This window comes from Oncorhynchus keta, chromosome 37 (genome assembly GCF_023373465.1).
Source record: "Oncorhynchus keta strain PuntledgeMale-10-30-2019 chromosome 37, Oket_V2, whole genome shotgun sequence".
In the NCBI taxonomy this organism is placed as follows: domain Eukaryota; kingdom Metazoa; phylum Chordata; class Actinopteri; order Salmoniformes; family Salmonidae; genus Oncorhynchus; species Oncorhynchus keta.
The window spans coordinates 22,535,973-22,560,583 of record NC_068457.1 but is presented as its reverse complement, the minus strand read 5'-3'; the positions used below and the strand labels follow the sequence as shown (position 1 = coordinate 22,560,583).

General features: G+C 46.6%; 1 protein-coding gene across 18 annotated transcripts in view; it reads right to left on the bottom strand.

The window, feature by feature from the left end:
- Positions 1-21,638: 21,638 nt before the first annotated feature.
- Positions 21,639-24,611, bottom strand: part of LOC118371831 (peripheral plasma membrane protein CASK-like) — a 65,090-nt gene continuing 62,117 nt past the window's right edge. For 11 of the 18 annotated variants that reach the window (XM_052499742.1, XM_052499746.1, XM_052499753.1 and 8 more), the window contains 2 exons: positions 23,849-23,953; positions 21,639-23,445 (listed from right to left, as the gene is read on the bottom strand). In XM_052499742.1, coding sequence (XP_052355702.1) covers positions 23,269-23,445; positions 23,849-23,953 — 282 coding nt within the window. In that variant the 3' untranslated portion in view covers positions 21,639-23,268. The remainder of the gene's footprint in view (positions 23,446-23,848; positions 23,954-24,611) is intronic. The other 7 variants (XM_052499759.1, XM_052499756.1, XM_052499758.1 and 4 more) reach the window with 1 other exon arrangement.

Sequence of the window (24,611 nt, the reverse complement as noted above, 5' to 3'; positions counted from 1 at the left end):
GGGCTATACTCAGCCTTGTCTCAGGATGGTAAGTTGGTGGTTGAAGATATCCCTCTAGTGGTGTGGGGGCTGTGCTTTGGCAAAGTGGGTGGGGTTATATCCTTCCTGTTTGGCCCTATCCGGGGGTGTCCTCGGATGGGGCCACAGTGTCTCCTGACCCCTCCTGTCTCAGCCTCCAGTATTTATGCTGCAGTAGTTTGTGTCGGGGGGCTAGGGTCAGTTTGTTATATCTGGAGTACTTCTCCTGTCCTATTCGGTGTCCTGTGTGAATCTAAGTGTGCGTTCTCTAATTCTCTCCTTCTTTCTTTCTCTCTCTCGGAGGACCTGAGCCCTAGGACCATGCCCCAGGACTACCTGACATGATGGCTCCTTGCTGTCCCCAGTCCACCTGGCCATGCTGCTGCTCCAGTTTCAACTGACCTGAGCCCTAGGACAATGCTCCAGGACTACCTGACATGATGACTCCTTGCTGTCCCCAGTCCACCTGGCCATGCTGCTGCTCCAGTTTCAACTGTTCTGCCTTACTATTATTTGACCATGCTGGTCATTTATGAACATTTGAACATCTTGGCCATGTTCTGTTATAATCTCCACCCGGCACAGCCAGAAGAGGACTGGCCACCCCACATATGCTCTCTCTAATTCTCTCTTTCTTTCTCTCTCTCGGAGGACCTGAGCCCAAGGACCGTGCCCCAGGACGACCTGACATGATGACTCCTTGCTGTCCCCAGTCCACCTGACTGTGCTGCTGCTCCAGTTTCAACTGTTCTGCCTTGTTATTATTCGACCATGCTGGTCATTTATGAACATTTGAACATCTTGGCCATGTTCTGTTATAATCTCCACCCGGCACAGCCAGAAGAGGACTGGCCACCCCACATAGCCTGGTTCCTCTCTAGGTTTCTTCCTAGGTTTTGGCCTTTCTAGGGAGTTTTTCCTGGCCACCGTGCTTCTAAACCTGCATTGCTTGCTGTTTGGGGTTTTAGGCTGGGTTTCTGTACAGCACTTTGAGATATCAGCTGATGTACGAAGGGCTATATAAATAAAATTTGAATTTGAATTTGAATACATTTCAACTCTATATCTGACATGGTACAGGTGTCTTCATGTTTTAAGCCCATAACCATGTGTGTGAGGTGTATACTTTTGTTTCAGAGTAGATTTGTTTAAGACTACCAAGAATCACTCTGTGACCCTGATTTAGCCCACTTCAGTAAAAGGTTAATAAGTTATCTTTACAAATATTTGTGTCGTACTTTGTATTTTGTGGAATCAGAAGTTTATAGAAATGGAAATGTGTGGTTATTAGCAAAGGAATACACATTTTGAAACCAAGTCAACCAATTAGAACCATTAATAATCTGATGTCATATTTAACAACAAGCACAAAGCCTTGGAGCAGCACAGTCTAACCATGAGACTGCTAAAGCAGCCAGGAGAGGAGTGTCCTTGTGAATGTTTCCATTATCCAGCCCCAAGATCAAACCTACTGCAGTTAATTAAACAGGGGGAGATAGAACACAATGGGGGCGCTGCATTGTCAAGGCCAGCTAAATAATTCACAACTATTCCACTCTCTTACAGAATCCCATATCAGACGCATCTTCTCCCGTCCTGGCAGTTAATATGTGCGGTACATTCCCAAACGCGGCCATAGGAACTCAGTAAAGGCCTATAGATCACACCTGGCTTCAAATACTACTGGAAATGATTTCAAACACTTTATCTGGACTTTATTGAGCTTGCCTGTTGCAATGGAACCAATAGACAACTTCCAAACCCAGCCCACCTGGCACTCTTGGCAAACTAAAGCAAACGATCTGAAAATATTTGAAAGATTTTAAATAGTATTTGAACCCGGATTGCACCCTGTGCTGCTGCTGGCACGGAGCCTTTCAATCAAGTCTGCAGGCCTTCTGAGGTAAAACATCAGTCACTACCAGAAAACTCTCCTATCTTGTAAAACTGATAGGACGGCCTTCGCCACAGGGACACCGCAGCCTGCACAGACCATTTTTACATATTCATTTATGTCCTGAAGAGTTAGAATTGAGCGAAGAAGGCGGGTCCGGTGTGTTTGGGGAAATATTAAACGGGCCCATCGGCTGTAGTTTGTGTCTTTCATCACTTTTTATGGAGGTGCCCTGAACAGGCCAGTGAAGTAGAAATGTCTAGATCACCATACACAAAACCAAACGTCGGCTGTAGTGGCGTAAAGCTCGCTGCCATTGGACTCTGGAGCAGTGGAAACGCGTTCTCTGGAGGGATGAATCACGCTTCACCATCTGGCAGTCCGACAGGACGAATCTGGGTTTGGTAGATGCCAGGAGACCGACACCATATTAATGCCCATGATTTTGGAATGAGATGTTTGAGGAGCAGGTGTCCATATACTTCTGGTCATGTAGTGTAGCTGTGTCTGCGTCTGTATTTGTGTCTTCAATGTAAGAAATCTAACCTGAAGTCTTCACAAACTGTACAGTCTGAGCCTTTTGGCTACAGATGCTTTTGGCTACAGATGCTTTTGGCTACAGATGCTTTTGGCTACAGATGCTTCCTTATCTATCTGAAGGTTTCCCTCTGAGGCCCATCTCTAGTTGCAAAATAACTGGAACTTTCCTTATATTCTCCAGTTTTCCAGAATTGCTGGTTGGATGATTCTGGATTTCCTCCCTATTCTCTCCTGATTCTGGGAATTCTCCAACTGTGGGATCAAGGGAATTTTGGGGAAATTACCATCATTTTGCAACTCTACATATCTCTTTCTCTAGCCTGGTTCATTCCTGTTGCTGCCATGCATCCTGTGTCTTGATCTGCAATGCAGTGCCTTAGACCGCTGCGCCACTCGGGAGGCTGTACACCAATTATTTCACTGATATTCTTTCAAAATAATATTTATTTATTTTAAGACATATTAATGCCATAAGTCAGTAGCACCACCTGTCATTAATTTTAGAGGACAGCATTATGATGATGGAAATGGTCTCACTGTCCAGATTTGTCTACACTAGTAAGGTACTCAGACACAACGCAGTTCTGACTATCTCCGGAGGTGGTCAGCAAGATCAAAATGCGTATTTTAATTTTCTACGTATGTCAAAATGGTGGCCACAATCTGAATGTGGACAAGATCAGGACAATGGAAGCATTTTAGAACCAGGTATAAACGGGGCTTCTGTCTCTCAGCAAAGGTCATTCTGTAGGTAGCGGGGAACCTTGAGCCTATCATTGACTAGAAGAGAAGTGTGCATTATTCATGCACTTTTCTCTGTAAAACACAGGTGCAGAATAACACCATTCACTGGACTGGACCCAGTACTGTGGTCCTCTGCTCATGTAATTACAAACAAGTGATAAACAGTTTGTTACAAAACACAGACTCTGGCGTGAACATTGATGTTTAATGTAATAGTCTGGCCTTGAACTGAGTTTACCTGTATGTGGTGCTGCTCCATCTGTTCTCTCCCTTTCAGAGGGACAATAGGAGACCTTCAGCACGGTGAATAGAGGCAAGTGTGTGTGTGTGTGTGTGTGTGTGTGTGTGTGTGTGTGTGTGTGTTTGCACATTCAGAAAAGTTCACAATTCTCCTTTTTTCCTGATCTGTGTGCCTGGATGATCATGTGACCTCCAGGTAACTGTCTGCATGCACAGAGCCCTTGCGGTTTAGTAATAATACATGTATTTGTAGATGTGGAGATGTTTTCTACTGCAATCTGCTGTCCGCTTGCACCTGCAGTGGATGAGAGAGGAGGCTGAGCAGTAGTGTACATGTGTCAGTCAGTGAATGAGAGAGGGAGGATATGCAGTAGTTTACATGTGTCAGTCAGTGAATGAGAGAGGGAGGATATGCAGTAGTCTACATGTGTCAGTCAGTGAATGAGAGAGGGAGGATATGCAGTAGTCTACATGTGTCAGTCAGTGAATGAGAGAGGGAGGATATGCAGTAGTCTACATGTGTCAGTCAGTGAATGAGAGAGGGAGGATATGCAGTAGTCTACATGTGTCAGTCAGTGAATGAGAGAGGAGGCTGAGCAGTAGTCTACATGTGCCAGTCAGTGAATGAGAGAGGGAGGATATGCAGTAGTCTACATGTGCCAGTCAGTGAATGAGAGAGGGAGGATATGCAGTAGTCTACATGTGTCAGTCAGTGAATGAGAGAGGAGGCTGAGCAGTAGTCTACATGTGCCAGTCAGTGAATGAGAGAGGGAGGATATGCAGTAGTCTTCATGTGCCAGTCAGTGAATGAGAGAGGGAGGATATGCAGTAGTCTACATGTGTCAGTCAGTGAATGAGAGAGGAGGCTGTGCAGTAGTCTACATGTGTCAGTCAGTAAATGAGAGAGGAGGCTGAGCAGTAGTCTACATGTGTCAGTCAGTGAATGAGAGAGGGAGGATATGCAGTAGTCTACATGTGTCAGTCAGTGAATGAGAGAGGAGGCTGTGCAGTAGTCTACATGTGTCAGTCAGTGAATGAGAGAGGAGGCTGTGCAGTAGTCTACATGTGTCAGTCAGTGAATGAGAGAGGAGGCTGTGCAGTAGTCTACATGTGTCAGTCAGTGAATGAGAGAGGGAGGATATGCAGTAGTCTACATGTGTCAGTCAGTGAATGAGAGAGGGAGGATATGCAGTAGTCTACATGTGTCAGTCAGTGAATGAGAGAGGAGGCTGTGCAGTAGTCTACATGTGTCAGTCAGTGAATGAGAGAGGAGGCTGTGCAGTAGTCTACATGTGTCAGTCAGTGAATGAGAGAGGGAGGATATGCAGTAGTCTACATGTGTCAGTCAGTGAATGAGAGAGAGAGGATATGCAGTAGTCTACATGTGTCAGTCAGTGAATGAGAGAGGAGGCTGTGCAGTAGTCTACATGTGTCAGTCAGTGAATGAGAGAGGAGGATATGCAGTAGTCTACATGTGTCAGTCAGTGAATGAGAGAGGAGGATATGCAGTAGTCTACATGTGTCAGTCAGTGAATGAGAGGAGGCTGTGCAGTAGTCTACATGTGTCAGTCAGTAAATGAGAGAGGAGGCTGAGCAGTGCAGTAGTCTATGCAGTAGTCTACATGTGCCAGTCAGTGAATGAGAGAGGAGGCTGTGCAGTAGTCTACATGTGTCAGTCAGTGAATGAGAGAGGAGGCTGTGCAGTAGTCTACATGTGTCAGTCAGTGAATGAGAGAGGAGGCTGTGCAGTAGTCTACATGTGTCAGTCAGTGAATGAGAGAGGGAGGATATGCAGTAGTCTACATGTGTCAGTCAGTGAATGAGAGAGGGAGGATATGCAGTAGTCTACATGTGTCAGTCAGTGAATGAGAGAGGAGGCTGTGCAGTAGTCTACATGTGTCAGTCAGTGAATGAGAGAGGGAGGATATGCAGTAGTCTACATGTGTCAGTCAGTGAATGAGAGAGGAGGCTGAGCAGTAGTCTACATGTGCCAGTCAGTGAATGAGAGAGGGAGGATATGCAGTAGTCTACATGTGTCAGTCAGTGAATGAGAGAGGAGGCTGAGCAGTAGTCTACATGTGTCAGTCAGTGAATGAGAGAGGAGGCTGAGCAGTAGTCTACATATGTCAGTCAGTGAATGAGAGAGGAGGCTGAGCAGTAGTCTACATATGTCAGTCAGTGAATGAGAGAGGAGGATATGCAGTAGTCTACATGTGTCAGTCAGTGAATGAGAGAGGAGGCTGTGCAGTAGTCTACATGTGTCAGTCAGTGAATGAGAGAGGAGGCTGTGCAGTAGTCTACATGTGTCAGTCAGTGAATGAGAGAGGGAGGATATGCAGTAGTCTACATGTGTCAGTCAGTGAATGAGAGAGGAGGCTGTGCAGTAGTCTACATGTGTCAGTCAGTGAATGAGAGAGGGAGGATATGCAGTAGTCTACATGTGTCAGTCAGTGAATGAGAGAGGGAGGATATGCAGTAGTCTACATGTGTCAGTCAGTGAATGAGAGAGGAGGCTGTGCAGTAGTCTACATGTGCCAGTCAGTGAATGAGAGAGGGAGGATATGCAGTAGTCTACACGTGTCAGTCAGTGAATGAGAGAGGAGGCTGAGCAGTAGTCTACATGTGTCAGTCAGTGAATGAGAGAGGAGGCTGTGCAGTAGTCTACATGTGTCAGTCAGTGAATGAGAGAGGAGGCTGTGCAGTAGTCTACATGTGTCAGTCAGTGAATGAGAGAGGAGGCTGTGCAGTAGTCTACATGTGTCAGTCAGTGAATGAGAGAGGAGGCTGTGCAGTAGTCTACATGTGTCAGTCAGTGAATGAGAGAGGAGGCTGAGCAGTAGTCTACATATGTCAGTCAGTGAATGAGAGGAGGCTGTGCAGTAGTCTACATGTGTCAGTCAGTGAATGAGAGAGGGAGGATATGCAGTAGTCTACATGTGTCAGTCAGTGAATGAGAGAGGGAGGATATGCAGTAGTCTACATGTGTCAGTCAGTGAATGAGAGAGGAGGCTGTGCAGTAGTCTACATGTGTCAGTCAGTAAATGAGAGAGGAGGCTGAGCAGTAGTCTACATGTGTCAGTCAGTGAATGAGAGAGGGAGGATATGCAGTAGTCTACATGTGCCAGTCAGTGAATGAGAGAGGAGGCTGTGCAGTAGTCTACATGTGTCAGTCAGTGAATGAGAGAGGAGGCTGTGCAGTAGTCTACATGTGTCAGTCAGTAAATGAGAGAGGAGGCTGAGCAGTAGTCTACATGTGTCAGTCAGTGAATGAGAGAGGGAGGATATGCAGTAGTCTACATGTGTCAGTCAGTGAATGAGAGAGGAGGCTGTGCAGTAGTCTACATGTGTCAGTCAGTGAATGAGAGAGGAGGCTGTGCAGTAGTCTACATGTGTCAGTCAGTGAATGAGAGAGGAGGCTGTGCAGTAGTCTACATGTGTCAGTCAGTGAATGAGAGAGGGAGGATATGCAGTAGTCTACATGTGTCAGTCAGTGAATGAGAGAGGGAGGATATGCAGTAGTCTACATGTGTCAGTCAGTGAATGAGAGAGGAGGCTGTGCAGTAGTCTACATGTGTCAGTCAGTGAATGAGAGAGGGAGGATATGCAGTAGTCTACATGTGTCAGTCAGTGAATGAGAGAGGAGGCTGAGCAGTAGTCTACATGTGCCAGTCAGTGAATGAGAGAGGGAGGATATGCAGTAGTCTACATGTGTCAGTCAGTGAATGAGAGAGGAGGCTGAGCAGTAGTCTACATGTGTCAGTCAGTGAATGAGAGAGGAGGCTGAGCAGTAGTCTACATATGTCAGTCAGTGAATGAGAGAGGAGGCTGAGCAGTAGTCTACATATGTCAGTCAGTGAATGAGAGAGGGAGGATATGCAGTAGTCTACATGTGTCAGTCAGTGAATGAGAGAGGAGGCTGTGCAGTAGTCTACATGTGTCAGTCAGTGAATGAGAGAGGAGGCTGTGCAGTAGTCTACATGTGTCAGTCAGTGAATGAGAGAGGGAGGATATGCAGTAGTCTACATGTGTCAGTCAGTGAATGAGAGAGGAGGCTGTGCAGTAGTCTACATGTGTCAGTCAGTGAATGAGAGAGGGAGGATATGCAGTAGTCTACATGTGTCAGTCAGTGAATGAGAGAGGGAGGATATGCAGTAGTCTACATGTGTCAGTCAGTGAATGAGAGAGGAGGCTGTGCAGTAGTCTACATGTGCCAGTCAGTGAATGAGAGAGGGAGGATATGCAGTAGTCTACACGTGTCAGTCAGTGAATGAGAGAGGAGGCTGAGCAGTAGTCTACATGTGTCAGTCAGTGAATGAGAGGAGGCTGTGCAGTAGTCTACATGTGAATGAATGAGAGAGGAGGCTGTGCAGTAGTCTACATGTGTCAGTCAGTGAATGAGAGAGGAGGCTGTGCAGTAGTCTACATGTGTCAGTCAGTGAATGAGAGAGGAGGCTGTGCAGTAGTCTACATGTGTCAGTCAGTGAATGAGAGAGGGAGGAATATGCAGTAGTCTACATGTGTCAGTCAGTGAATGAGAGAGAGGAGGATATGCAGTAGTCTAAATGTGTCAGTCAGTGAATGAGAGAGGAGGCTATGCAGTAGTCTACATGTGTCAGTCAGTGAATGAGAGAGGAGGCTGAGCAGTCAGTCTAGCAGTAGTGTGTCAGTCAGTGAATGAGAGAGGAGGCTGAGCAGTAGTCTACATGTGTCAGTCAGTGAATGAGAGAGGAGGCTGTGCAGTAGTCTACATGTGTCAGTCAGTGAATGAGAGAGGAGGCTGAGCAGTAGTCTACATGTGTCAGTCAGTGAATGAGAGAGGAGGCTGAGCAGTAGTCTACATGTGTCAGTCAGTGAATGAGAGAGGGAGGATATGCAGTAGTCTACATGTGTCAGTCAGTGAATGAGAGAGGAGGCTGAGCAGTAGTCTACATGTGTCAGTCAGTGAATGAGAGAGGAGGCTGTGCAGTAGTCTACATGTGTCAGTCAGTGAATGAGAGAGGAGGCTGTGCAGTAGTCTACATGTGTCAGTCAGTGAATGAGAGAGGAGGCTGTGCAGTAGTCTACATGTGTCAGTCAGTGAATGAGAGAGGAGGCTGAGCAGTAGTCTACATGTGTCAGTCAGTGAATGAGAGAGGAGGCTGTGCAGTAGTCTACATGTGTCAGTCAGTGAATGAGAGGAGGCTGAGAAGTAGTCTACATGTGTCAGTCAGTGAATGAGAGAGGAGGCTGTGCAGTAGTCTACATGTGTCAGTCAGTGAATGAGAGAGGAGGCTGAGCAGTAGTCTACATGTGTCAGTCAGTGAATGAGAGAGGAGGCTGTGCAGTAGTCTACATGTGTCAGTCAGTGAATGAGAGGAGGCTGAGAAGTAGTCTACATGTGTCAGTCAGTGAATGAGAGAGGAGGCTGTGCAGTAGTCTACATGTGTCAGTCAGTGAATGAGAGAGGAGGCTGAGCAGTAGTCTACATGTGTCAGTCAGTGAATGAGAGAGGAGGCTGAGCAGTAGTCTACATATGTCAGTCAGTGAATGAGAGGAGGCTGAGCAGTAGTCTACATGTGTCAGTCAGTGAATGAGAGGAGGCTGTGCAGTAGTCTACATGTGCCAGTCAGTGAATGAGAGGAGGCTGTGCAGTAGTCTACATGTGTCAGTCAGTGAATGAGAGAGGGAGGATATGCAGTAGTCTACATGTGTCAGTCAGTGAATGAGAGAGGAGGCTGTGCAGTAGTCTACATGTGTCAGTCAGTGAATGAGAGAGGAGGCTGTGCAGTAGTCTACATGTGTCAGTCAGGAAGGAGAGAGGGAGGATATGCAGTAGTCTACATGTGTCAGTCAGTGAATGAGAGAGGGAGGATATGCAGTAGTCTACATGTGTCAGTCAGTGAATGAGAGAGGAGGCTGTGCAGTAGTCTACATGTGTCAGTCAGGAAGGAGAGAGGGAGGATATGCAGTAGTCTTCATGTGTCAGTCAGTGAATGAGAGAGGAGGCTGTGCAGTAGTCTACATGTGTCAGTCAGGAAGGAGAGAGGGAGGATATGCAGTAGTCTACATGTGCCAGTCAGTGAATGAGAGAGGGAGGATATGTAGTAGTCTACATGTGCCAGTCAGTGAATGAGAGAGGGAGGATATGCAGTAGTCTACATGTGCCAGTCAGTGAATGAGAGAGGGAGGATATGCAGTAGTCTTCATGTGCCAGTCAGTGAATGAGAGAGGGAGGATATGCAGTAGTCTTCATGTGCCAGTCAGTGAATGAGAGAGGGAGGATATGTAGTGGTCTATATGTGTCAGTCAGTGAATGAGAGAGGGAGGATATGCAGTAGTCTTCATGTGCCAGTCAGTGAATGAGAGAGGGAGGATATGTAGTGGTCTATATGTGTCAGTCAGTGAATGAGAGAGGGAGGATATGCAGTAGTCTTCATGTGCCAGTCAGTGAATGAGAGAGGGAGGATATGTAGTGGTCTATATGTGTCAGTCAGTGAATGAGAGAGGGAGGATATGCAGTAGTCTTCATGTGCCAGTCAGTGAATGAGAGAGGGAGGATATGTAGTGGTCTATATGTGTCAGTCAGTGAATGAGAGAGGGAGGATATGCAGTAGTCTTCATGTGCCAGTCAGTGAATGAGAGAGGGAGGATATGTAGTGGTCTATATGTGTCAGTCAGTGAATGAGAGAGGGAGGATATGCAGTAGTCTTCATGTGCCAGTCAGTGAATGAGAGAGGGAGGATATGCAGTAGTCTATATGTGTCAGTCAGTGAATGAGAGAGGAGGCTGTGCAGTAGTCTACATGTGTCAGTCAGTGAATGAGAGAGGGAGGATATGCAGTAGTCTTCATGTGCCAGTCAGTGAATGAGAGAGGGAGGATATGTAGTGGTCTACATGTGTCAGTCAGTGAATGAGAGAGGGAGGATATGTAGTGGTCTATATGTGTCAGTCAGTGAATGAGAGAGGAGGCTGTGCAGTAGTCTACATGTGTCAGTCAGTGAATGAGAGAGGGAGGATATGTGGTCTGATGCACTTGTCCGGCTGCATGAGCAGCACTGTACCACCAGGGTTGTTGAACCAGCCTAAAAGAAAATGGTCCTTCGCCTCATGTCACCTGCACTAAAAGCCATGGCAGAACACAGGATGTGACTCATAGAAGACAGGGTCAGGGCTCCAGTAGCAGACTGGTGCTGGGTCGTATTCATTAGGTACCTGGACGGAAGAAAACAGATTGAAACAGGGAGGGGCCACCTGAAATTGTCCAATAATAGACATTTGTTTTAGTTCCATTGCAAAATGTTTTGCTAAGGTGTGCGGTAATGAAGACAAGCCTGTTAGGATCCTGTAAGAGGGACCTCATCAAAGCACCACAACATTAAATGCTTTCCTAGTATAATCAAGTAATAATGTAGTCAGTTGGTGAATGCTTTTATCCACGGAGACTATAAGAGAGATGTACTCCATGTCAATTTGCTTGTCAAGTGCTGTTTGACGTCAGGATTGTTTTCCTTGCCTTTCATGTATTTCATTCATGCATCATAAAAACAATATGGCAACTACTACAATCTAACCTTTAAAGTCTCCTGTCCTTGCCTGTACTCCAACTTGAATTTGTGGCTTAGAAATGATTGTATGGTAATGTATTACATTTTCCATTGAGGTCTGCTCTGTGTAAAGAGTACAGCATCACAATGTCAACGTTATTTCCATTTCAAATGTATTTCCTTCATCCTTCCTGACCCTTTGTCCGTTCTGTCGTTTACCCTCAGAAAGTGGGATGGAGACAGAGCTATTTAAAGTGGGACGGAGGCAGAGCTATTTAAAGTGGGACGAGGCAGAGCTGTTGAAGGTGGTATGGAGGCAGAGCTATTGAAAGTGTGACGAGGCAGAGCTATTGAAAGTGGGATGGAGGCAGAGCTATTGAAAATGGGACGAGGCAGATCTATTGAATGTGTGACGGAGGCAGATCTATTGAAAGTGTGACGAGGCAGAGCTATTGAAAGTGTGACGAGGCAGAGCTATTGAAAGTGTGACGGAGGCAGAGCTATTGAAAGTGTGACGGAGGCAGAGCTATTGAAAGTGTGACGGAGGCAGAGTTGTTGAAAGTGTGACGGAGGCAGAGCTGTTGGAAGTGGGACGGAGGCAGAGCTGTTGGAAGTGGGACGGAGGCAGAGCTGTTGGAAGTGGGACGGAGGCAGAGCTGTTGAAAGTGGGACGAGGCAGAGCTATTGAATGTGTGACGGAGGCAGAGCTATTGAAAGTGTGACGGAGGCAGAGCTGTTGAAAGTGTGACGGAGGCAGAGCTATTGAAAGTGTGACGGAGGCAGAGCTATTGAAAGTGTGACGAGGCAGAGCTATTGAAAGTGTGACGGAGGCAGAGCTATTGACAGTGTGACGGAGGCAGAGCTATTGAAAGTGTGACGGAGGCAGAGCTATTGAAAGTGTGACGGAGGCAGAGCTATTGAAAGTGGGACTGAGGCAGAGCTATTGAAAGTGTGACGAGGCAGAGCTATTGAAAGTGTGACGGAGGCAGAGCTATTGAAAGTGTGACGGAGGCAGAGCTATTGAAAGTGTGACGGAGGCAGAGCTATTGAAAGTGGGATGGAGGCAGAGCTATTGAAAGTGTGACGGAGGCAGAGCTATTGAAAGTGTGACGGAGGCAGAGCTATTGACAGTGTGACGGAGGCAGAGCTATTGAAAGTGTGACGAGGCAGAGCTATTGAAAGTGTGACGGAGGCAGAGCTATTGAAAGTGTGACGGAGGCAGAGCTATTGACAGTGTGACGGAGGCAGAGCTATTGAAAGTGTGACGGAGGCAGAGCTATTGAAAGTGTGACGGAGGCAGAGCTATTGAAAGTGGGACTGAGGCAGAGCTATTGAAAGTGTGACGAGGCAGAGCTATTGAAAGTGTGACGGAGGCAGAGCTATTGAAAGTGTGACGGAGGCAGAGCTATTGAAAGTGTGACGGAGGCAGAGCTATTGAAAGTGGGATGGAGGCAGAGCTATTGAAAGTGTGACGAGGCAGAGCTATTGAAAGTGGGACTGAGGCAGAGCTATTGAAAGTGTGACGAGGCAGTGCTATTGAAAGTGTGACGGAGGCAGAGCTATTGAAAGTGTGACGGAGGCAGAGTTGTTGAAAGTGTGACTGAGGCAGAGCTGTTGGAAGTGGGACAGAGGCAGAGCTGTTGGAAGTGGGACGGAGGCAGAGCTGTTGAAAGTGGGACGAGGCAGAGCTATTGAAAGTGTGACGGAGGCAGAGCTGTTGAAAGTGTGACGGAGGCAGAGCTATTGAAAGTGTGACGAGGCAGAGCTATTGAAAGTGTGACGGAGGCAGAGCTATTGAAAGTGTGACGGAGGCAGAGCTATTGACAGTGTGACGGAGGCAGAGCTATTGAAAGTGTGACGGAGGCAGAGCTATTGAAAGTGTGACGGAGGCAGAGCTATTGAAAGTGGGACTGAGGCAGAGCTATTGAAAGTGTGACGAGGCAGAGCTATTGAAAGTGTGACGGAGGCAGAGCTATTGAAAGTGTGACGGAGGCAGAGCTATTGAAAGTGGGACGGAGGCAGAGCTATTGAAAGTGTGACAGAGGCAGAGCTATTGAAAGTGGGACTGAGGCAGAGCTATTGAAAGTGTGACGAGGCAGAGCTATTGAAAGTGTGACGAGGCAGGGCTATTGAAAGTGTGACGAGGCAGAGCTATTGAAAGTGTGACGGAGGCAGAGCTATTGAAAGTGTGACGGAGGCAGAGCTATTGAAAGTGTGGAATCAGAAGCATAAAGTTGCACCCTTACCCTTAAAACAAAGTCCTACAGATCCTTTGTGTGATTTTTCCTGCAGTCTCATCTTCCCAATATTGAGTTGAACCCCCTTTGCTTTCAGAACAGCCTCAATTCGTTGGACATGGATTCTACAAGGGATGCTGACCCATGTTTACACCAATGCTTCCCACAGTTGGGTTGGCTGGATGTCCTTTGGGTGGTGGAACAGTCTTGATACACTCAGGAAACTGTTCAGCATGAAAAACCCAGCAGCGTTAAAGTTCTTGACACATTTAAACCGGTGTGTCTGGCACCTACTACCATACCCCATTCAAAGGCTCTTCAATATTTTGTCTTGCCCATTCACCCTGTTATGGCACACATTCACAATCCATGTCTCAATTGTCCTTCTTTAACCGGTCTCCTCCCCTTCATCTACACTGATTGAAGTGGATTAAACAAGTGACATCAATAAGTGATCACAGCTTTCACCTGGATTCACCTGGTCAGTGTGTCGTAGAAAAAGCAGGAGTTCCTAATGTTTTGTCCACTCAGTGTATTTTCAATGCATATACTTAGAGCTATATTGATCCATTGTATTCACAGTGGATTTACCATAAACTGCAAGAGTGAGTCGTGATTGAACCAACTCACTCACTGTCAAACCAAGTAATTGAATGGAGCCAAACACATACATAAAATTCAGAGATATCTATGATTTGAAATGCTAGAATTGTATATATTGTATAGATCAATAAATGCAAAGTTGTATAATGTGTATTATAAACTGGGTGGTTCGAGCCCTGAATGCTGATTGGCTGACAGCCATGGTATATCACGAGTATGACAAAACATTTATTTTTACTGCTCAAATTATGTTGGTAACCAGTTTATAATAGCAGTAAGGCACCTCGGGGGTTTGTGCTATATGGCCAATATACCATGGCTAAGGGCTGTAATCCAGGCACTCCGCGTTGCGTTGTGCATAAGAACAGCCCTTAGCCGTGGTATATTGGCCATATACCACACCCCCCCCATGCCTTATTTCTTAAGTATTTAGTAGTATAATGTCTGTCCCTCAGTTGTGTGTCATTGGTACCACCTTGAGAAATCACTTTGATCATTCTCTCCAGTGGCAAACTGTTATTGGGGTTATTAAAAATCTAGAAAATTATTTCACGGAACAAAAATATAAAACGCAACATGTCAAGTGTTGGTCTCATGTTTCATAAGCTAAAATGAAAGATCCCAGAAATGTTCCATACGCACAAAAAGCTTATTACTCTAAAATGTTGTGCAGAAATGTGTTAACATCCCTGTTAGTGAGCATTTCTCATTTTTTAATTATCTGGCAACAGCTCTGGTGGACATTCCTGTAGTCAGCATGCCAATTGCACGCTCCCTCAAAACTTGATACAATTGTGGCATTGTGTTGTGACAACTGCACATTTTAGAGTTGTCTTTTATTGTCCCCAGCACAAGGTGCACCTGTGTAATGATCATGCTGTTGAAATCAGCTTCTTGCCTGTCAAGTGGATGGATTATCTTGGCAAAAGAGAAACACTCACAGGGATGTAAACACATTTCTGCACAACATTTCTGAAAATTAAGCTTTTTGTGCAGATGGAATATTTCTGGGACTTTTATTTTAGTTTATGAAACATGGGACCAACACTTAACCTGTTACTTTTATATTTTTGTTCAGTATATATGGATTATCGGTCTGTTGGAAACTAACGCTCTACTACATCACACAGCTCAGGCCTGATCTGATTTATCTCTCCAGAAACTGTAGCTCACAAATAATTTAACCAACATCACTGAATGAGTTGTTCAAAACCCCCAAAATAACAAAAATTTGATTGATTGCTCAGCACCCACCCTTACTGGTGGCACAATGTTATCATAAGGGTAAAAATGATTTAAGCTACCATATTAGTTGATTTAGAATGAGAAGTTGATCCCAAATAGATTATTCAGAATGCCATCATAATTCAAGATGACCAAACCACTAAGAACGATGACAAAGATAGTAATTAGTACATTTAGGACCCAGATTAAGCCCCGGCCACCTCCTGGACTAAGACATACTCAATGGAAAATCTCCATTATAGTGTTTTTCAATCCAGGACTAGGTTTAGATATGTGTCTGGGAAACCAGCCCTTTCACTTTAAAATGCGCTGGAAAAGTATTTAGCTACTGCTCGGCAGCATATTTAAACGAGACTACTGCCCGGCAGCATATTTAAACGAGACTACTGCCCGGCAGCATATTTAAACGAGACTACTGCCCGGCAGCATATTTAAACGAGACTACTGCCCGGCAGCATATTTAAACGAGACTACTGCCCGGCAGCATATTTAAACGAGACTACTGCCCGGCAGCATATTTAAACGAGACTACTGCCCGGCGGCATATTTAAACGAGACTACTGCCCGACGGCATATTTAAACGAGACTACTGCTCGGCAGCATATTTAAACGAGACTACTGCCCGGCAGCATATTTAAACGAGACTACTGCCCGGCAGCATATTTAAACGAGACTACTGCCCGGCAGCATATTTAAACGAGACTACTGCCCGGCAGCATATTTAAACGAGACTACTGCCCGGCAGCATATTTAAACGAGACTACTGCCCGGCGGCATATTTAAACGAGACTACTGCCCGACGGCATATTTAAACGAGACTACTGCCCGACGGCATATTTAAACGAGACTACTGCCCGGCGGCATATTTAAACGAGACTACTGCCCGGCAGCATATTTAAACGAGACTACTGCCCGGCAGCATATTTAAACGAGACTACTGGCCGACGGCATATTTAAACGAGACTACTGCCCGGCAGCATATTTAAACGAGACTACTGCCCGGCAGCATATTTAAACGAGACTACTGCCCGGCAGCATATTTAAACGAGACTACTGGCCGACGGCATATTTAAACGAGACTACTGCCCGGCGGCATATTTAAACGAGACTACTGCCCGGCAGCATATTTAAACGAGACTACTGCCCGGCGGCACATTTAAACGATACTACTGCCCGGCGGCATATTTAAACGAGACTACTGCCCGACGGCACATTTAAACGAGACGACTGCCCGACGGCATATTTAAACGAGACTACTGCCCGGCAGCATATTTAAACGAGACTACTGCCCGACGGCATATTTAAACGAGACTACTGCCCGACGGCATATTTAAACGAGACTACTGCCCGGCGGCACATTTAAACGAGACGACTGCCCGACGGCATATTTAAACGAGACTACTGCCCGACGGCATATTTAAACGAGACTACTGCCGGCGGCATATTTAAACGAGACTACTGCCCGGCAGCATATTTAAACGAGACTACTGCCCGGCAGCATATTTAAACGAGACTACTGCCCGACGGCATATTTAAACGAGACTACTGCCCGAAAGGCACATTTAAACGAGACTACTGCCCGACGGCATATTTAAACGAGACTACTGCCCGACGGCATATTTAAACGAGACTACTGCCCGGCAGCATATTTAAACGAGACTACTGCCCGGCGGCATATTTAAACCAGACTACTGCCCGACGGCATATTTAAACGAGACTACTGCCCGGCAGCATATTTAAAGGAGACTACTGCCCGGCAGCATATTTAAACGAGACTACTGCCCGACGGCGTATTTAAACGAGACTACTGCCCGGCAGCATATTTAAACGAGACTACTGCCCGGCAGCATATTTAAACGAGACTACTGCCCGGCAGCATATTTAAACGAGACTACTGCCCGGCGGCATATTTAAACGAGACTACTGCCCGACGGCATATTTAAACGAGACTACTGCCCGACGGCATATTTAAACGAGACTACTGCCCGGCGGCATATTTAAACGAGACTACTGCCCGGCGGCATATTTAAACGAGACTACTGCCCGGCAGCATATTTAAACGAGACTACTGCCCGACGGCATATTTAAACGAGACTACTGCCCGGCAGCATATTTAAACGAGACTACTGCCCGGCAGCATATTTAAACGAGACTACTGCCCGGCAGCATATTTAAACGAGACTACTGGCCGACGGCATATTTAAACGAGACTACTGCCCGGCGGCATATTTAAACGAGACTACTGCCCGGCAGCATATTTAAACGAGACTACTGCCCGGCGGCACATTTAAACGAGACTACTGCCCGGCGGCATATTTAAACGAGACTACTGCCCGACGGCACATTTAAACGAGACGACTGCCCGACGGCATATTTAAACGAGACTACTGCCCGGCAGCATATTTAAACGAGACTACTGCCCGACGGCATATTTAAACGAGACTACTGCCCGACGGCATATTTAAACGAGACTACTGCCCGGCGGCACATTTAAACGAGACGACTGCCCGACGGCATATTTAAACGAGACTACTGCCCGACGGCATATTTAAACGAGACTACTGCCCGGCGGCATATTTAAACGAGACTACTGCCCGGCAGCATATTTAAACGAGACTACTGCCCGGCAGCATATTTAAACGAGACTACTGCCCGACGGCATATTTAAACGAGACTACTGCCCGAAGGCACATTTAAACGAGACTACTGCCCGACGGCATATTTAAACGAGACTACTGCCCGACGGCATATTTAAACGAGACTACTGCCCGGCAGCATATTTAAACGAGACTACTGCCCGGCGGCATATTTAAACCAGACTACTGCCCGACGGCATATTTAAACGAGACTACTGCCCGGCAGCATATTTAAAGGAGACTACTGCCCGGCAGCATATTTAAACGAGACTACTGCCCGACGGCGTATTTAAACGAGACTACTGCCCGACGGCATATTTAAACGAGACTACTGCCCGAAGGCACATTTAAACGAGACTACTGCCCGACGGCACATTTAAACGAGACTACTGCCCGACGGCATATTTAAACGAGACTACTGCCCGGCGGCATATTTAAACGAGACTACTGCCCGGCAGCATATTTAAACCAGACTACTGCCCGACGGCATATTTAAACGAGACTACTGCCCGACGGCATATTTAAACGAGACTGCTGCCCGGCGGCATATTTAAACGAGACTACTGCCCGACGGCATATTTAAACGAGACTACTGCCCGACGGCATATTTAAACGAGACTACTGCCCGACGGCATATTTAAACGAGACTACTGCCCGGCGGCATATTTAAACGAGACTACTGCCCGGCGGCATATTTAAACGAGACTACTGCCCGGCAGCATATTTAAACGAGACTACTGCCCGGCAGCATATTTAAACGAGACTACTTCCCGACGGCGTATTTAAACGAGACTACTGCCCGACGGCATATTTAAACGAGACTACTGCCCGAAGGCACATTTAAACGAGACTACTGCCCGACGGCATATTTAAACGAGACTACTGCCCGGCAGCATATTTAAACCAGACTACTGCCCGACGGCATATTTAAACGAGACTACTGCCCGACGGCATATTTAAACGAGACTGCTGCCCGGCAGCATATTTAAACGAGACTACTGCCCGACGGCATATTTAAACGAGACTACTGCCCGACGGCATATTTAAACGAGACTACTGCCCGACGGCATATTTAAACGAGACTACTGCCCGGCAGCATATTTAAACGAGACTACTGCCCGGCAGCATATTTAAACCAGACTACTGCCCGACGGCATATTTAAACGAGACTACTGCCCGACAGCATATTTAAACGAGACTACTGCCCGGCAGCATATTTAAACGGGACTACTGCCCGGCAGCATATTTAAACCAGACTACTGCCCGACGGCATATTTAAACGAGACTACTGCCCGACGGCATATTTAAACGAGACTACTGCCCGGCAGCATATTTAAACGAGACTACTGCCCGGCAGCATATTTAAACGAGACTACTGCCCGGCAGCATATTTAAACGAGACTACTGCCCGGCAGCATATTTAAACGAGACTACTGCCCGACGGCGTATTTAAACGAGACTACTGCCCGACGGCATATTTAAACGAGACTACTGCCCGAAGGCACATTTAAACGAGACTACTGCCCGACGGCATATTTAAACGAGACTACTGCCCGACGGCATATTTAAACGAGACTACTGCCCGGCAGCATATTTAAACGAGACTACTGCCCGGCAGCATATTTAAACGAGACTACTGCCCGGCAGCATATTTAAACGAGACTACTGCCCGGCAGCATATTTAAACGAGACTACTGCCCGGCAGCATATTTAAACGAGACTACTGCCCGACGGCATATTTAAACGAGACTACTGCCCGAAGGCATATTTAAACGAGACTACTGCCCGGCAGCATATTTAAACGAGACTGCTGCCCGAAGGCATATTTAAACGAGACTACTGCCCGACGGCATATTTAAACGAGACTACTGCCCGAAGGCATATTTAAACGAGACTACTGCCCGGCAGCATATTTAAACGAGACTACTGCCCGGCAGCATATTTAAACGAGACTACTGCCCGGCGGCATATTTAAACGAGACTACTGCCCGACGGCGTATTTAAACGAGACTACTGCCCGACGGCATATTTAAACGAGACTACTGCCCGGCGGCATATTTAAACGAGACTACTGCCCGGCGGCATATTTAAACGAGACTACTGCCCGGCAGCATATTTAAACGAGACTACTGCCCGGCAGCATATTTAAACGAGACTACTGCCCGACGGCGTATTTAAACGAGACTACTGCCCGACGGCATATTTAAACGAGACTACTGCCCGAAGGCACATTTAAACGAGACTACTGCCCGACGGCATATTTAAACGAGACTACTGCCCGACGGCATATTTAAACGAGACTACTGCCCGGCAGCATATTTAAACGAGACTACTGCCCGGCAGCATATTTAAACGAGACTACTGCCCGGCAGCATATTTAAACGAGACTACTGCCCGACGGCGTATTTAAACAAGACTACTGCCCGGCAGCATATTTAAACGAGACTACTGCCCGACGGCATATTTAAACGAGACTGCTGCCCGAAGGCATATTTAAACGAGACTACTGCCCAACGGCATATTTAAACGAGACTACTGCCCGAAGGCATATTTAAACGAGACTACTGCCCGACGGCATATTTAAACGAGACTACTTCCCGACGGCATATTTAAACGAGACTACTGCCCGACGGCATATTTAAACGAGACTACTGCCCGACGGCATATTTAAACAAGACTACTGCCCGACGGCATATTTGTACTAATGTTAGTGGAGATAGCATGCACACTGCACAGCCACAAGCACACTGTAGATTCACAGTCCAAGGCCATCATGTAAATGTTACTCATAGACAGAGCGCACCACAAACCCCACATGGATTAGTGTCCTCAATCCCTTTTTAATTTCTGCCTTGCGGGCTCAGTCTCCTTGAGACAGGAGCTCTGAATCAATAAATATCAACACGGTTTATTAGGGCTTCATGAATTACCATTAGTAAGCTCCTTTTTCATTGTGATTCGGTCAGTCCTATGAATGCATTCATCAAACGAGAGACTACAGAGGTTGTGTGTTTGGGTTCATGTAGTTACCTACATCACTTGTTTACAAGCAAATTGAAGGCCTTTTTGTATGGGATGTCAATGTGAATCTGCAGTATGTCCATGGACACAGATAGTCTGATTGTATACCCAACAAAACATCTAACCACAATAAAAAGAGTGAACGTGGTTTCACCATCATGATCCATGTCATTATTTAGGGCCAGAACTGTACCCATTACATCATCTCTGAACTACACCATTTCCCAGCAGCTAGGCCTAGGGGGTTATTTGGACAGGGCCATGGACTTCCCTAGTATTTCAGAACCATGGACAAAGCATTACATTTTAACTTGGACTAGAGAAAGCCATCTTAAGTCCGCAAGCTATTTAAAGCATTTGAAGGGTTTGATCACAGCTCATTATTTGATAGGATTAGAAGACAAATGGAAATTGGGTGACATATGTTTAGGTCTTGGCTCACAAATCCCGGGCTGTGATCAGGAGTCCCATCGGGCGGCACACAATTGGCCCAGCGTCGCCCGGGTTAGGGGAGGGTTTGGCCGAGGTAGGCCGTCATTGTAAATAAGAATTTGTTCTTAAAGATGACCTGCCTAGTTAAATAAAGGTAAAATAAATAAATAATCTGACAGTACATATAGACTGCCATCTAGTGGACAATGTCTGACAGTACAGAAAGACTGCATTCTCGTGGACAATGTCTGACAGGACAGAGAGACTGACATCTTGTGGACAATGTCTGACAGTACAGAAAGGCTGCATTCTTGTGGACAATGTCTGACAGGACAGAGAGACTGACATCTTGTGGTCAATGGAAGCACTTGCATGACCATAATGTTCAGTATAAGCAAACTACTGCATTGCATCACACACACAACCACCCATCCACACCTATAGCCACAGTCCACACATAGGGCCAAACCCGTCCACACACACAGTAGAGGTGTACACTAGAGACTTATATGAGACAGAACCCAAAGGCAGTTTACTTTGTCAACACTTAAAATGAAATATATTTTTTACAAAACAGAAAAAGAACAACATTTCATACCGAAGAGCTGCTTGTCATTTGCAGAGGGAACTTTACACAGGACTTTAAATGGTAACACTTTACTCCAGGCAGAGAGACATAACCCCTACATAACACACTGTCAGAAGCATGACAAAGCCGTTTTCTTTTTTTATGCTACAACAGTTCAAGACAGGCACTACGCCCTTTTTACAACAGTGCTCATAAGGCGCTATGTCATGTCACCGCAAGTAAAGTGTTATAAAGAGTTTGTCACAATGAGCTCTTTTAGTATTATTATTGTACACACACTGGCTCTTGGTATCACTCTTATGACTTACGAACCACGGAAACATTTACACACCATAAAAATGCATCTCCTTCCATTGAACTTAAAACAGTAATACTCTTTTAAGACGACACAGTTCTGAAATGGCGGACCTATAGGATTGGACGTCCCACTCCGTATCCCCTCCCATTCCCACAACGTATCAAATAGGGACAATTGACATACACGGCTCACTCTTATGGGCCTGCAGGACTGGGGGGTGTGCATAGGAGTCAGAGTCTTCTGCCCCAGCCGCATGCAGGGTGACCGTGTTGGATTATGTGGTTTTCTTCCCTCCTCCTGTCCGTCCATCCAGATAAGAGGGATGCCGTCTGGCTTGGACACCCGTGCTTTGGCGATGACCAAGCACACGCTCTGACCGAGGAGAATCATCGCTTTACAGAGAGAAAGAAACAGAGGGGGGGGAGCACCTGTTCTCTCCATTGTGCAAACTGAGATGTAAACAAACAGGGTATGTAGGGAATGAAGAGAGTTCAGGGGGGTGCTCCAACGATTTGATTGACAGGGGGGTTGCTCCAACGATTTGATTGACAGATACCGTGACCTCTGAAATAAATAAAAGGAAAGGGATAGGAGCGAGGGGTGTTCACTGTGCTTTTCTATCCGCCCAATAGGACGTGGTGTCACTGCGGCAGAGGCGACCGTGCGAGAGGGACCTCCGCTGTCTCTGAGGGGCGGAGCACGAAGAGTATGAGGCGGCCAATAGGAGTAAGGGGTCAGGGGGTCACACGGCAAGCTTCCGACTGACGACCATAGGAAATGCCTTATACAAGGTAAACAGCAACAAACACCTATCACCGTGTGTCACGTCTGTCCTCCTCACTATCTCGCCTCAGACAGCTATCGCTGTAACGATACAAAAAGAAATAAGGTAGAAAATGTCCCCCCCCTCCCTTTCATTCAACTCTAAGAACAGGACCATATTCAGCATTTTTATATTATATATATATATATATGTATGTATATGTATATATATACACATACACACAACAATGTGCCTTTGAGGCAGTCAGTAAGGAGTGGAGAGGAAGACGACAGAAGTCACTGTTTTTCTTCAGGAGGACTGACTGAGGTTTCAGAGGCGCTATCAGTCCTTTTTCATTCATTTTTTCCTTCATCCACACGGTTTCCACAGAGATGTTCCACAGAGATGCATTGTAAAAGAAAACCGGGGTTTGTTGGGGAATGGGGGACGACAGTCAGAGTTTGGTGTTGGTCTGGGTTCAGAGGTTAATAAACCCAGGACACAGGAACCCACTGAGCGGTGGTACACACCAGGTTCACAGCCTCCTCCAGCAGACGGATGGTGTCGTCGATCTCATTGTTGATGACGGTCTGGTCGAAGTAATGGGCGTAGGTCTTCTGGAGGCCCTCGGACTCCTTCTGCAGCCTCTGGAGGGAGTCATCCTGAAGGGAGGAGGAGGGAAGAAAGAGTCAGAATAACAGGGGAAGAAAAGACCCCCCTTCCAGGCATTGTGGGAAGGGTCGAGTCACACAATGGAAAGAAAGATGAAATGGGACTCTGGGAGGATCTTAGTATACTCAAAAACAAACCATTTACACACAAACACAATACACACACCTATAAAAGGAGTGTATATGAGCTAACCTACTTGTACATATCCAGTACTTACAGGCAGTTTCCTGCACCACTTGGGAAGCTTGGGTGCAAGGAGAAAGGCATGCCAAAGAAAAATCAACAGGAATGCAGACAGGACACAGGCAGTGGGATGGACTTTCACCACAGCAAAATGACAGAGACACAACCCAAACCATGACGGACACAGTAGCAGTGTGTTTTGGCACTAACCTCGTTCATTCCAGGGGTGATGGTGGGAGCTGCGATGAACACAACGTAAGGGGCAAACTCAGCCGTCCTCAACACCTTGAGTGCCTGAAGAGAAACAAGAGATGACTGACAGAAAACTGACTAGTGAGCTACATTTAAAAACTCTCCACAGTATTAATAAACAGGAAGTGTATATTCAACTGGCAGAACATAAACTGAAGAGATGAAGGTTAGGTTAAAGAGAGAGGGTTAGGTTAGAGTTCATGTTTGAGTTAAGGTCAGGTATATTTAGGTTAAGGGAAAGGCATAAAAGTTAACATTAGATCAGCGTTCCACCATCACTGATTTTCTGCCGGTGGAATATATACTGGACACACACACACCCCCACCTCAGACAGACAACCCCACCCACCCCCACCTCAGACAGACAACCCCACCCACCTCCCACCTCAGACAGACAACCCCACACACCCCCACCTCAGACAGACAACCCCACACACCCCCCACCTCAAGCAGACAACCCCACACACCCCCACCTCAGACAGACAACCCCACACCCCCCACCTCAGACAGACAACCCCACCCACCCCCCACCTCAGACAGACAACCCCACACACCCCCACCTCAGACAGACAACCCCACCCCCCACCTCAGACAGACAACCCCACACACAGACAACCCCGCCCACCTATCCCCACCTCACACACAGACAACCCCGCCCACCCATCCCCACCCCACATACAGACAACCCCACCTCACACACAGACAACCCCACCCACCCACC